This window comes from Atta colombica, unplaced genomic scaffold (assembly GCF_001594045.1).
Source record: "Atta colombica isolate Treedump-2 unplaced genomic scaffold, Acol1.0 scaffold261, whole genome shotgun sequence".
In the NCBI taxonomy this organism is placed as follows: Eukaryota; Metazoa; Arthropoda; class Insecta; order Hymenoptera; family Formicidae; genus Atta; species Atta colombica.
In genome coordinates, this window is record NW_017259361.1 from 1,213,581 (window position 1) to 1,227,477 (window position 13,897).

General features: G+C 27.2%; 1 protein-coding gene across 2 annotated transcripts in view; it reads right to left on the reverse strand.

The window, feature by feature from the left end:
• Nucleotides 1-2,832: 2,832 nt before the first annotated feature.
• Nucleotides 2,833-13,897, reverse strand: part of LOC108689160 (E3 ubiquitin-protein ligase RNF185-like) — an 11,554-nt gene continuing 489 nt past the window's right edge. Inside the window, exons 2-6 of one of the 2 annotated variants that reach the window (XM_018195808.1) lie at nt 13,550-13,575; nt 12,390-12,545; nt 12,171-12,302; nt 11,901-12,070; nt 2,833-3,105 (exon numbers count right to left, since the gene is read on the reverse strand). In XM_018195808.1, the coding sequence (XP_018051297.1) occupies nt 3,008-3,105; nt 11,901-12,070; nt 12,171-12,302; nt 12,390-12,544 (555 nt within the window). In that variant the 5' untranslated portion in view covers nt 12,545; nt 13,550-13,575 and the 3' untranslated portion in view covers nt 2,833-3,007. The remainder of the gene's footprint in view (nt 3,106-11,900; nt 12,071-12,170; nt 12,303-12,389; nt 12,546-13,549; nt 13,576-13,897) is intronic. The other variant, XM_018195807.1, reaches the window with a different exon arrangement.

The window sequence follows — 13,897 nt, forward strand, 5'->3', positions numbered from 1 at the left end:
TATACTTATTCTCTATTTCAAGCTTGTCCAATTTGACTTCTGGAGCCAAAGCGCAAACCCATTGACACAAAAAATTAAATATAAGTAAGACTTCTAGGGGAAGACTATAAGGAGATTATAAAATGTTGCTACACGTCTGAGATGCTTATCAATAGTCCATGAAATCTTACATTGAACTTTTTTGCGTTGATAGGTTTGCATTTTGGCTCCGGAGCTCAAATTGGACAGACCTGCTCTATTTTATCAGGAGATTATCTACACACTAATTGTGTCGTGGCATATAGTTTATATAAGTACTTATGTAATATATTGAAATATATATATATTAAAATAGTAATATAATGTTTAAATAATATATTGTATGTTATAAGAAGAACATTAGTAACTTGTTGAGAATAAAATCTGTGGTGAATATTCTTGAATTCGTTTTTTAGAAAATAATATTTGCATAAAATAGCTTCTCTGCAACATATTCTATTGTATATTTTCAACATTGCAAGATACATAATGTAGGATTGCGAAAAAAGTTACTTTATACAAGAAATTACAGTTACAGTTTTGTTGTCGAAAAGTAACTATTGTAGTTACTGTTACAAGTACTGATTTTAAAAAGTTATTTTAACGACAGTTATTTTTCAGTTATTTTTCTTTTCTGTTATTATCATAAAACAATATAGGTAACATTTTGATTTACTATTACTAACAAAGAAAAAATTTATTTATGTTTTGATATGTTATATAATTTTATTTAAATTTTCTATTCAAAAGTTTATATTTATAATCTTTCTATTCCAATTCAAGTAATGTCTTTAATTTTTCTTTAAAAAAAAAATAAACTTGCGTCAATTAAAATTAAAAATTTTTTAAAATAAAATTTATGCACATTATATAATTCAATTAAATCCAAATGAGTTTTTGAATTCCGATTCCAAAGATAGTTCTATTTCAAGTGTAAAAATAAAAGGACATAAGAGTCAAGCGCGAAAATTAATGCAATGCAATAATTAGGAAACTGTTCAAACAATTTATTACAATATTTAATTCTATATTTCATTAAATTCTCTCTCGAAAGATATTTCAAAATTGATTTATAACAATTCTTTCTTACATCAACAATAAATTGACATTTAGAGCACTAGGCTTTGGAATTTTCTTACATGTGTAGTAACTCAAATCATAATTGCAATGATAATATGAGCAAACGAATACGAGAAAAAGAGAGAGGGAAAGGAAAAGCAAGATAACGGTGAAAGAGTTTTTCATATACATACCTATACATTATTGACTGCACTAGTTCAGAATTTCCCGTGTGGAAGAAGAAACATACTCTGAGCTAAGGAAAATTTAGCTAAAGAACAGACTTATATATAAATTAAGAACAGGAGAAAGAATCGAAAATAATATTATTAATTTGGTTATTAAATAATTTCGGTATTATAATTTTTATATATAATTATAAACTTTATAGAATTTGATCTTGATTTCGGTTCATTAAAACAAAAAAAAATCAGGATTATAGAACGGTTTTCTGATTCCGTTTTTCAGTCTGGGTTTCTGATTCTATTATACATTCTTAAAAAAATTGTTCTCGAAGGTGATAAAATTTTTCTTTTTTTAGAAAGGAATGTCCTTTTTAATATTATAATTAACTTCCATATTTGATGTGTTACTAATACATATTAATTGTCATGTCATTGAGTTGACATAAAAAAGATTATTTTTAAGCAAACACTGTTTTAATTATTTTGTATTTCGAGTCAGATTTAATATAAGTAATCATTTCGCTTTTCAACCGAATATAATTTCAATTGATCTCTAATTAAAATATAGTTACTGAACTGTATCTCAGAATATAAAATAACAATATTTTGATTAAGTATTATCTAATATGCTCTTGAAATTTGAATAATAAGAGAATTTCAAAAGAATGAAATTGAGCATCATCGAATGAAAGAACTGCGAATCTAATTGATATGCATGGTACTGTGACCTCAAAAATAGGTTCGGAAAACCCGGGAAATATACTAAGAAGCTAAGAAGAACTATGAATCTGGAGACATGGTAGTCTCGGTGTTAAAACAAGCGAACAAATTAATTACTGCTGATATTTTCATGAGAATCTATTTTTTTATGAGCTGTTATATTTTAATATTTCAGTAAGTATTAACTACGAATATATGATATATACATATCTGTATATGTATACATTAATATGTAACCATAATATTGTTTAAATACATACACACATTAATTTTAATTTTAATTCAAAATTATGTACACTATACATACATACATATATTTATTTAATTATTATATACACTGTTCAAATTTGCAGTTTCTCATAAAACCGCGCGTCTTAATGAATATATAATATTTTCCTCTGTGTTTTCACTTAAATCATACATTTTTATATTTTTAATATATCGAATAAGAGATTATACATTCCTTATGCTTATTACGTCTTTCTTCTGAATATAATATATTTATATATAATATATACATAAAAAAGATTAATATTAAAATATCAGAATTATCCAAATAGAAAGAAAGCACAATGTGAAGAAATGGAGATAACGATAGGAATAACATGATTTCAACCCATCAGAGATTGTGTATTTCAGTGTATTCAATTTCTCAAGAGTTAAAACCGTGTTATTCCTATCGCTATCCCTATTCCCTCGCATTTTATCTGGAGCTTAATCCTGTTCGAAGTATGTAAATGCCAACGAAATCGTGTAAAATGTTTTACATGGACAAAAAATGATTCAATATATTTTTCGCCTCTTTTCTAAAATAAAAGTGAGGAAAATGAATTTTTTTAGAGTTGCACAATCTTTTTTTAAATACGCGGAAGTAAATTTGTATTTTCATTTCTTTTTTTTCAAAGAGGCTTTGTAAAAGTCACATAATGAAAACCGATGTAATGTTGCGATTATCATAAATCGACAGGATATCATTAAACAAAAATTATTGGGCAGACTGGTATGTGTGTGATTTAGAAATAATGTTATGCCATCAACAGCCAGCAGATGAATATCACTGCTAACCACAAAAATACTTTGGATAAAAACTGCTCTTCCTCAAATTGTGGTGTACCTCTCGGAGCTGCAAACGATAATTTTGTTCTAAATTATTATCTTAATTATTTCTTAATTATTATTGCAATATACATATAGTGATATGCCTTGTGATCAAGCAAAAGGATTCGCAGAATAAAAACACTTCAATTGCTATCCTGCCATAGCCAGAAAGCGCGTATATGTGTGTGCGTGCGCTTCTATTAATGTTTTACCTAAGGGTGCGGTCGAGTTGCTGCTACGAATGCTTCGAAGCATTTGATTGATCAAATAGAAAAAATAATTTTATTAATTGATCAGTCAAAAAATACTGCAATCTAAAAGGCTCTTGGAACATGTTCACACAACAATACACTACCATTCATAAAATCAAGGATTGCGATTTTCTTGCATTTCACAAAAGTTCAAGTATCTCAATGAGAAAAATCATAGGGAAGTTTTTGAAAATGAATTTTAAAAAGGAAGAATAGAACTTCAAACTGGTATTGAACATTTTGTCTCTGTGATGTTTTTTTCCTAAATTACATAAAATTGAAAATTGATCTTTTAATATTTTTATTATTTTTTTAAATACTACCTGAATGGAACATCATCAGACAATTTAACAAATAAGTATTTATCATAAACTCTCTAAACTTTAAAACGCTTTTTGGAAAAAGTTGCTATTTTATTATTTTTCGCAGATATCGAATTTCTTGTGCAAAAATTTACTTTTTCTACAATGTCTTTTATTTCAAAACTAAAAACTTTACGGAAAAATGCATCAGAAAAGAATATTTTTTATAATGTGTTCGCATAAATTTTTGTCAAATTTTTTAAAAACTTTTTCGATGTCAATAATTATTTAAAAAATACATTTTATCCATTTTTTTATAATTTACTTCGAAGACATGTTAGTAGAGTTCTCAATGTCAGCGCATAAATAAATATATACTATTTTAAAAATACCTTGAAAAAAAATTTTTTTTTGATAAATTTATGTTATGATTATTTTTTATGAAATCATTGTTATTAAATTGTATGATATTTGGGATCCAAATTCGATGATTCAACTAGCTAGATCTTCTGCAACATATCTGATTTTTTATTAAAAATTTAAATTATTTTTGTATATTATAAAAATTTATCACCGTTTTCAACCCGTTTTTAATTCACGATTATTTTGAATGATGAAAATGTGCGTTCCACTCAATGAATATGACTCTGTTTTTCGCAAAGAGGAACTTTTCCGTAAATCGAATTAAAACGGATTGCACATGAATACAGCCGAGTAATAATAACATTACGAGTACTTTTGATTAAAAAGATTTAATTATTATATAGTGATTATTTCTCATTAAATTGAATATTTTTGCGCAATTCTTTCCGCGCTCACTCCAAAATAGCTTGATAATATCTTGAAAATTCATTACATTTTTATTACATAGTAATTATATTTAACATATATGTAAATTCTATATATACACATATCTAACTGTTACATACATATATGCACATATGCATATATATAAAATATGTGTATACATACAATATATATGTATATATACATACAATAACAAGTGATAATATTAGGGTAACTCCGATATGTAAATCACATTTATCAAAAACTTAATTTATTAAGTACTTTCTCATGTTTAAAATAAATATACTACACTAACTAAAATGTTACACTATTTATTATTATAGAAAGAACGAGAAATACAAAATATTTAGTTTTTATATTCAAAAGAGAAACGTTTTAAAATTCTTGCATTTTTGCCATATATCATAGGGATCTTAAAATATACTTAAAATATTTATAAAAAATTCACAAATAATAATTAGAAACAAGACGTAAAATGACACAGTAACTTATAGAATGTATTTACAAAGTTTTATCAAGGAACAAGAATAATGAATACGTATAGGAAGTAATGAATAATTATTATATATAATTATTATATATAATTGTATAACAAAGAGTGGAGCTAAACATTTGTATTTTATTCTATTTTTTATCATCCCTCTATATTTATGTATCACCAAATAATCATTAAGTCTTTTGCACTTCTTATAATAATTATTTGATGTGGATACGTAGTGTTATTTATTGTAATGATAAATGATTCAATTGACGATAATTTTATTAATATTAATAATAAAAAAAACTGAAATTATAATTAATATAATTCTAATATATAACAAGGCGTATATTTATAACAAATTAGTTGTGTGTACCATAATGGAAGAAACCCAGATGTGCTCATTCTCGAATTTCGTATGGTTCTGCGCAGATACCAATGCAACCATTTAAATAGTTTCACCACAATAATTTTGAAATGACATGTCGAGGGATACTCACGAGAATTATTTCTGATATCAACGATATATTATTAAAGACCGTTGATTTTATGGAAGTTTGGTTACGTAATTGTAAAAATTGAAGTTAAAGACCGGTTATTCCATCTTCGAATAAATTATGTAGTAATTTACCTACTGAATAAACAAAAAAATAAAAAAGTAAGAGAGTAAGAGAGTAAGAAACAGTGAGCTGAAATTTATCGAAAGGTAGAACAGTCCAGCCTAAGAGTAAGAAATTGATAATATATAGTACTAATTTTATGATTATCTTGGCGTATGCCTAATTCAAATAATTGCGGCAATATAGCGAATAAGATGTCACGTTCTGACGACAGAATTAGAAAATGCATGCACAATATTACACCTGAGTATATATTTTCTTCCACAATGGTCTGTATATTAGGCCCACTTCTTCTATTCTTTTTCATTTCTGTGGTGTAAATCTTCGCGCGGCGTAAATATCGAAGTTACCCTATTATATGAATTCTATTTCAATTTATTTGTAATCATATGACATATCTATAATATATTGTTACGTTTATAAAACCTTTGATTCGAGCGGACATTGAGAAAACAGTCACGGAGCGTTATCTGTATTCAGATTCCCACCAGAGTACTACTAAAGCATCTTTTTATCCTTGTTGCTCACCAAATATGAAATTAATACCGTTTTCCCTTGACTACACTAGTGCACACTGATGAGTGTATATTAAAGCCATTGTACGCTTATTTAATGTGAGTGTAAATGTGAAAGGCAAATATTTCGTATTATAAAATACATTATTTAACAATACAATAAAATGTATTGAGAACTTTATTTATTTGTTTTATACTTATATTAAACATACATTTTTATGTCAATTTGTGTATAACGATTTTAACATGCACATGTGCATTAATATAGCCGAGGGAAAAACTCTAAGAGGCTGCGCACAATTAAGGAATAAGAACAGAGAATAGGAACAAAAATAGAAAATAAGAATTTCAACCAATCAGAAACCATGCACTATGGAATGTACAATTTTTGAAAATAAATTAATAAATTGATTAATTAATAAATTGATAATTAATAAATTGAAAATATTGAAATTCTTATTCTCTGTTCTTGTTCCTATTCTTTGTTTCTATTCCTTGATTGTGCGCAGTTTCTAAAAGAATACCTGAAGTGCACTCGGATGGGAATTTAGATCGATCTATAGGCCTGTTCTTTTTGGCTGAACTTTGCACCAGTTTATCTTTCTTCCTCTTCTTTTCTGCTGGAGAGAAAAAGAAAAAAAATGAACTGGTGCAAAAGTTCAGCCAAAAAGAAGGCCTCATTCATCCATGATGAATCGATCGATCCATAGCATTGTCATGCCGTTGACATCTGATTGGTCGAAATTCGTCTATCTCCACTTCGCTATGCGCACTGCTTTACTTTACGGATTCCACCATAGATCGATCCATGATATTTAGAAAAAAATAAATCGAGTGCAGTCGATCGGATTTGACAGACTCGAATTTGAATAAGCTATTGACATAGACGCGCTTGTATTTCTTTATTGAATAAAAATCTTGAGAATTTTTTTGATAAAGTATTCCTTTTTTTCCAAGAGCGCGATATATCTTCGCACGAGTGTGCGAAGGTGTTGCGAGGAATGTCTCATTTGAGAACGGTGGACGCGACAATATAAAATATCTATAAAAAATATTATATCTTTATCTTTATTTATATATCTTTTCGATCACTTAATTTAAAATTGATGTGGTAATTAATATACAATAAATAAATATATAAAAATGGGCTAAAAATGGTCCATATGAAGTGAAAAATTTTTATAAGGATAAATTTAAAGCATGTATAAGGTCGTTAATATTTTAATAACAATTTAGAAAATGAATTTTTACATAAAAATTACAAAAAAATTCGATTTGCAAAAATCAATATATTAACTTTTTTTAAAAAACTTTTTAAAACTTAAAAAGTTCGTTTTAAAAGCTTGTTTGTTAAATCAAATTTTAAATAAAAAGAACCTTACATTCTTGGTTAAAGCGGACTTTAGTACTTAAATATATTTTTTGTGTGAATTTATATACTTTCCGTTTCTGCATATCGCACCGAATGTAGTTCTTCTTAGTAAAAAAAATTTAATTTATTCATATCGGTCTAATAATCACTTCATATTACTTGTCCGTTAAATTTTGGTTAATGATGTTCCATTCAGGTTAAAGCGCTTCAAAAAATAATAAAAATATTAAAAAAAAATATCAATTTTCAATTTTATGTAATTTAATAATAAAATATTATACTATCTTGGATAATGCTAAAAGCAGGATATACGCATCTATTAGGTGTACAAATTAATTCTCGGCCCCTACCTTTCAGCGACTTCAGAATCATTTAAGTTGAACTTTCTCCGCCCTTTCTACAGTCATTTTGCTTTCTAGTCATTTTCCATCTTTTAGCTTTAAAATGAGGTACAATATTTGATCTTCCTGAAATATTAGCAGTAAACACGATGTTGTTCGAAAAGCAACATTTGAGGCACTGTTTTCTTTTCGCATTTCAACTTAAAAAAAAAAACGCTACTAAGGCGGAAGAAATGATTTCTTCGACTTTGAGCAAAAATGCTGTATCGCACGTGTAAAAAATGGTTCCAACAGTTTCGAGAAGGAAATTTCGACCTTGAGGATCGTGAACGCTCGGTCAATCAAAAAAAGTAAAAGATGAGGAGTTGGAGAACATTTTGGACGAGAATTCTTGCCAAACCCAATCGGAACTTGCAAATGCGCTTGGAGTAACACAGCAAGACGTTTCCTATTGTCTAAAACAGCTAGGGAGGATTCGCAACAAATGTCAATGAGTCCCTCATAAGCTTATTCCTGAAAACAAAAGCAAATGTCATGTCTGCTCTCTTCTTGCTTTCTAAATTCAAGAAAAAGGACTTTTTGCACAAAATTGTTACTTGCAATAAAAAGTGGATATTATACGATAATTCTAAAAGGCGAAAATCATATCCATTCAGATGAGCCATTAAACCGAGCATCACAAAAGCGAATATCCATACAAAAAAGGTTGCTATGAATTTGGTAGGATCAGAAAGGTGTAATCCAATTGTTTGCTCCAACAAGATCAGACTGTGATAGCTGAGCCCTTATCATCAGCAATTTGTGTAAATGACTCTTGAAGAAAAAAGGCCATTTACTGACAGTGGAAGAAGAAAGGTGATACTGCTGCAGGATAATGCTCGGCCCATACAACAAAAAATACTCTGGAAACCATCCCCAATTTAGGCTGGGAAATTCTCCTTCATGCGTATTCTCCAGACTTAGCCCCTTCAGATTATCATCTATTTTGAGCCCTACAACATCACCTAACTGATTCTCGATTCAAGTCCGTTGAAGAGGACGAACAAAGCCTTGATGAATTCATTAATTCAAAGCCACCATCATTTTTTCGATCTGGAATCTGGCAATTACTTGAGAGATGGAAAAAATGTATAAACAACGAGAGAGATTACTTTGAAGATTGAGTTTGTACTCATGTTTTTATAAATAAATGTCAAAGTTGGTCAAAAAAGGCCGAAAATTAATTTGTACACCTAATACATGTACGTCCACGCACGCGCGCATTCACGCACATAATCGTGTTCAATTCTGATCAAACTCCATGCAGTTCATATAGGAAAGAGAGTTACAATCATAATTTTAGCTAATGATAGCGTTATCATAAATTTGAAATAAATCAGCAAAAATTAATCGCATCGAGTTTGATAAAAAAACATTTTAAAGATAAAGTTCTATACTTTCATGTGCATTTTGTTCTGTTAGGTTGGGATATCTGATTCACGTCATACACTGTCGCAACCCCAGACCTTTGATTATCAATTTTGCGCTTCTTCCTTTTGTTCATCGTTTTAAAATAATAGTTGAGCACAATTGTGCTATTTAAATATTCTTAAAGTGTATTTAAAATTTCGTTTTGCATTTTTAAACATTTTTTATCTTTATTATTTATTAAGTTATGATCATTAAAAATTTGGTAAATTTTTCCTAATTTTTAATGATCATAAGTATTGCTTTTTTTAGAAGTGAGTGTATGTACACGTATGAGAAACATGTATAAGCATTTTTTATTATGTTATGATTAACTATAACTGTTATTTATACTCTGTACTCCAACGAAAAAGTTATTCTTCGCACATAGGAGGCAACTTAGTAGGCAAAGTGAACGTTTATACGTAAATATAACATGCTCAGACTTAGAGGATTGAACGGATGAAATAATCCTCCTTTTATATCGCCTCCTACGAAATGTGGTAAATTTGTCATTGAATAGAATATAGATGTCTTTATTCCGACCAATTAATGATAATAATTAGATATATTACTGTAAAAAAAGAGAAATCATTAAAATTTGGTAAAGAGATAATAGAAATTGTAATGATTCATTAGTTTTTGAGTACCAGTAACGATAACAAGTTAATAATAACAATAAAAAGTAATTTTTAGAAAAAGAACGATAACAAGTTACTTTTATAAAATAATTTTTTTCAAACCTATAAATATCTATATTAATTTATATCTTATATCTATTTAACTCTTATATCTTATATCTATTTATACTGTTCTAACCAACGTTAAATGGAAAATGTACTTGCAAAATGACCAAATTAATAAAAAATATTTTTAAGTAGATTAATTTCTACATTTTGAATATAGAACGATTTGTGAACATGTTAAAATGTTAAAAGAAAATACTAAATTCATAATTCTCTTGCAATCTGAATAACTAAAATCGGGAATCACAAAATCAAATAAAAATATTAATTATTCATCAAATAAAAATATACTAATCAAAATGTTTTAACAAATCAACTTTTATTTCTTTCTTCGAATCTAAATCGAATCACAGCGACGAAACTAATTTAATTTTTTAAAAACTGAATGACTGAATGTTCTTAATCTAGTATATCATATTTTTAGTATGATGCTCTTTTTTGTAAACATCAGAATAAGATCAGAAAAAGAGTACTGAAATACATAAATAATAACATTTAAACTGTATAGTTAGAGTAGAGATGTGCAAATTATTCAAATATAAATCAAATCAGAGCACTTATTATGAATCTATTCGAAAACAATTCCAATTTGGAATACTTTCGTTTTTCATCTTTCACTTATCCTATGATGGACATGGACAATTGTATTTGAATCGATCAGAAAGTTTTCTCACATCCCAGCGACCGGACATATACCTGTGTCCGAACACCATATTTATTATTAATCTTAAATATTTTTTATTATAATATTATAACTTAACTGTGTATTTAAAAATTATTTTAAAAAACTTCGAGATTAATAATAATATAAAGTTTTATGTAAATGTCCGGACATAGATACATGTTTTTGAAACATGTTTACTTTATATGTTTTGCATACAAGTTAGAATTCTATATGAATATAAATTAAAATACAAATAAATTTAGAATATTATTTAATGTTTTATAAATAACATTCTACATCAACGATAATTCTTCGCTTTTCTATTTTATAATTTTAGATATTAAATCCAAATTCTATTAATAACTTGCCTTGATACATTTTTAAAGGAAAGCTTGTATTCAAACATAACTTTTCTTTTTATTAATATATATCACACTCTTATAAAATTAATTTATTGATGTTTTATTAAATTATTAATCTAATGTTCGCACACTTGCTTTTAAAGCTTCATCTAAAAATCACAAAATTCATCATTACCGACATAGTTTTTGTACACACGCGGGAAATATTTATTTCTTTTTCATAATCTGATTTTTTTGGAAGAGTAAATTCCAAGTCAGTCCTGAAATTGCAGGGATTTTCAGGAGTTTTTCAGGAGTTTTTCAGGATATTAAATTCTAGGATAATTTCAAGGATATTCAAAGATCTGGATATTCAAAGAGCTGGATTTCGATAATACATGTATAATTCCAAAAACAAAAAATCATACTGAAATGAATCAAAATATATTTTAAAAGTACTTCCGTATGGTAATGAAATTTGTAGAAAAAAATTTGATACCGGCTACAAAATAAAAATCTACAAAATTATTTTTGCATTATTAAAAAAAATTCATTTTTCTCACAATTGTAGCATGCATAACCAAATTTTGTCAACAACTTCGCATCCGATAAGCAAAGATATGTCGAAAATAATTATTCACATTGCGTATTACAAAAAAAGAAATTTTGTCGGACAGTATATAATAAATTCCTTTTGATCAATTACATTTGAATCCACTAATTTAAATATCAGACTTTTGAAATTAGAATCAAATTCAGTAACTCCGAAAAGAGTCTTGCATAAGTTTTGTTAAAAAGCTCCTATCCTCAAAGAGTTAAAACAGCATTGATCAAAATTAATCAATTATACGAAAAAAAAGCACATGAAGATAAGTTTTACCTTATAATTTCACAATTACTTTTCAATATCTTTCCCCTTAAATTTACGATAAGTTACCTGCACTTGGTCGTGTTTCTCCAAAGTTAAAAGTCGATGTAAAAAAAGCAAACGGAAAAGTGCCAATGCCGAACGACATATAGGAACCATCACCAAAACCAAAGCCGGGAAAACCGACATGGGCTTCTGGTTCTGACCTTTGACCGGCCGGGCGTGGCGGCACATTATTCCTGAAGCATAAATCATATTTTTTTTATTAAACTTATATTATTTAACATAATATTTATAATTTATAATATTCAATTTTGACAAAAAAGAAACGAATTGTACCTCGGGTCTTCATGCTTTGCTGCACCACGTCCATATAATGGAATGACTTTATCTTTGCTTATTGCAGCTTTGCATACTGGACAAACCTGCCTGGTAGGTCTGGTCTCTAACCACTGATGCAGACATGGCCAACTGTATAATATTATCATATATATTATTTAAATAAAAAATAGAGAATAATGCAGTCTTTGATATGCTATATTATTATAAAATAAATACCAAAACAGATGACCGCACATACTGACTACTGCATCTTTTGCGGTATCCAAACAGATATTGCACTCAAAAATTCTCTCATCCTTTTCTTTTTCCTCAGTAGAACCTGCAGATCCTGATGACTTAGACGAACCAGCTTGTTCCCTTGTCCTGCTCATCCTTTAAATATGTATATATTTAAAATTTAATAAATATTCTTATGTTTTAAACAATAAAAAACCTTTCAATGCATTAATACTATACAATTTTGAAACACTTTGCATATTTATTATATTATTTCTATTAATGTATATAGCTAGCAGTTACAATTAAGAATTCATAATTTACAAATATTAATATCATGTGATATTTGTGCAAACATATATTTATATGTTTATTGTTATAATTATAAATATGATTAAATATGGCTTATTATACAAATTATTATGTTATAAGACATAAGTTTGATAAAGATTACAAAGATTATCGAACATATTTGCAAGATTATACTATAAGATTTTTTAAATATCTCATATATAAATAATTTTTTGATAAAAATACCAAAACTTTTATGCACAGAATAATGAATCAACTGATAATAATATAATAATAATAACTTAATAATTATTGATAAAATTGATAATGAAATTATTAATGCATTATCAATTTTGTCATTTAATTAATGAACACGACAAATAATTTCTGATAAATAATTATTTTATCTTCTTCAATATTTAATATTGAATTTAATTTAAATATTCTTAAAAAATTAATCAATTAAAAAAAATTATTGTATCTTTCTTACTTATCTTACAAAAGTTCATCAAAGGACAAAAACAAATCCCCTCCCTATTCTTCTGTATCTTATGACTCTACTACATCATTCTATTTGTAAGGTTACTAAATTATTATACATATTTATGTGCAATTATACTATTTAATTTCTTTATTGAAAGAACTACGTCATCCTTTTGTATCTTTTTAATATATTATTCTAAATGTTTATTTCCCCCTTTTTATGAAAAACTCACTTGAAATAACAGATCACTTTATTTTTCTTACATTATTTCTCTTTTTTTCTTATAACCTCATTATATATTCTCAAACCCGTCCAAATTTATATGTATTTTTTTTCCAATCATTCCTTACTTAATATCTGTTTTCTATTCCTTTCATTTATTTACCTTTTACTTATTCCAACAGTTTTGCACTAAACAGGTTTTGTAATAAACAGTTTTGTAATAAACAGGTATATATTCGTAATAATAGTCACTTCTCACACATTCCCTTTCTCTCCCTCTCTCTCTTTCTCTCTCTCTCTCTCTCTCTCTCTCTTTCTCTCTCTTCTAACATTACGTCATTCTTATATTTTTCAACACACTTACATTAATATATATAACTATCTAATTCTTAATTTACATATAAAGAACACATATAACTTCTGCTGTTATTTAATTCGCTAAATTTTGTATTTCAGCAATTTTAAATATTTTATCGCGAAAAAGTTTTTCTCTCTCTCACTATATATAAAT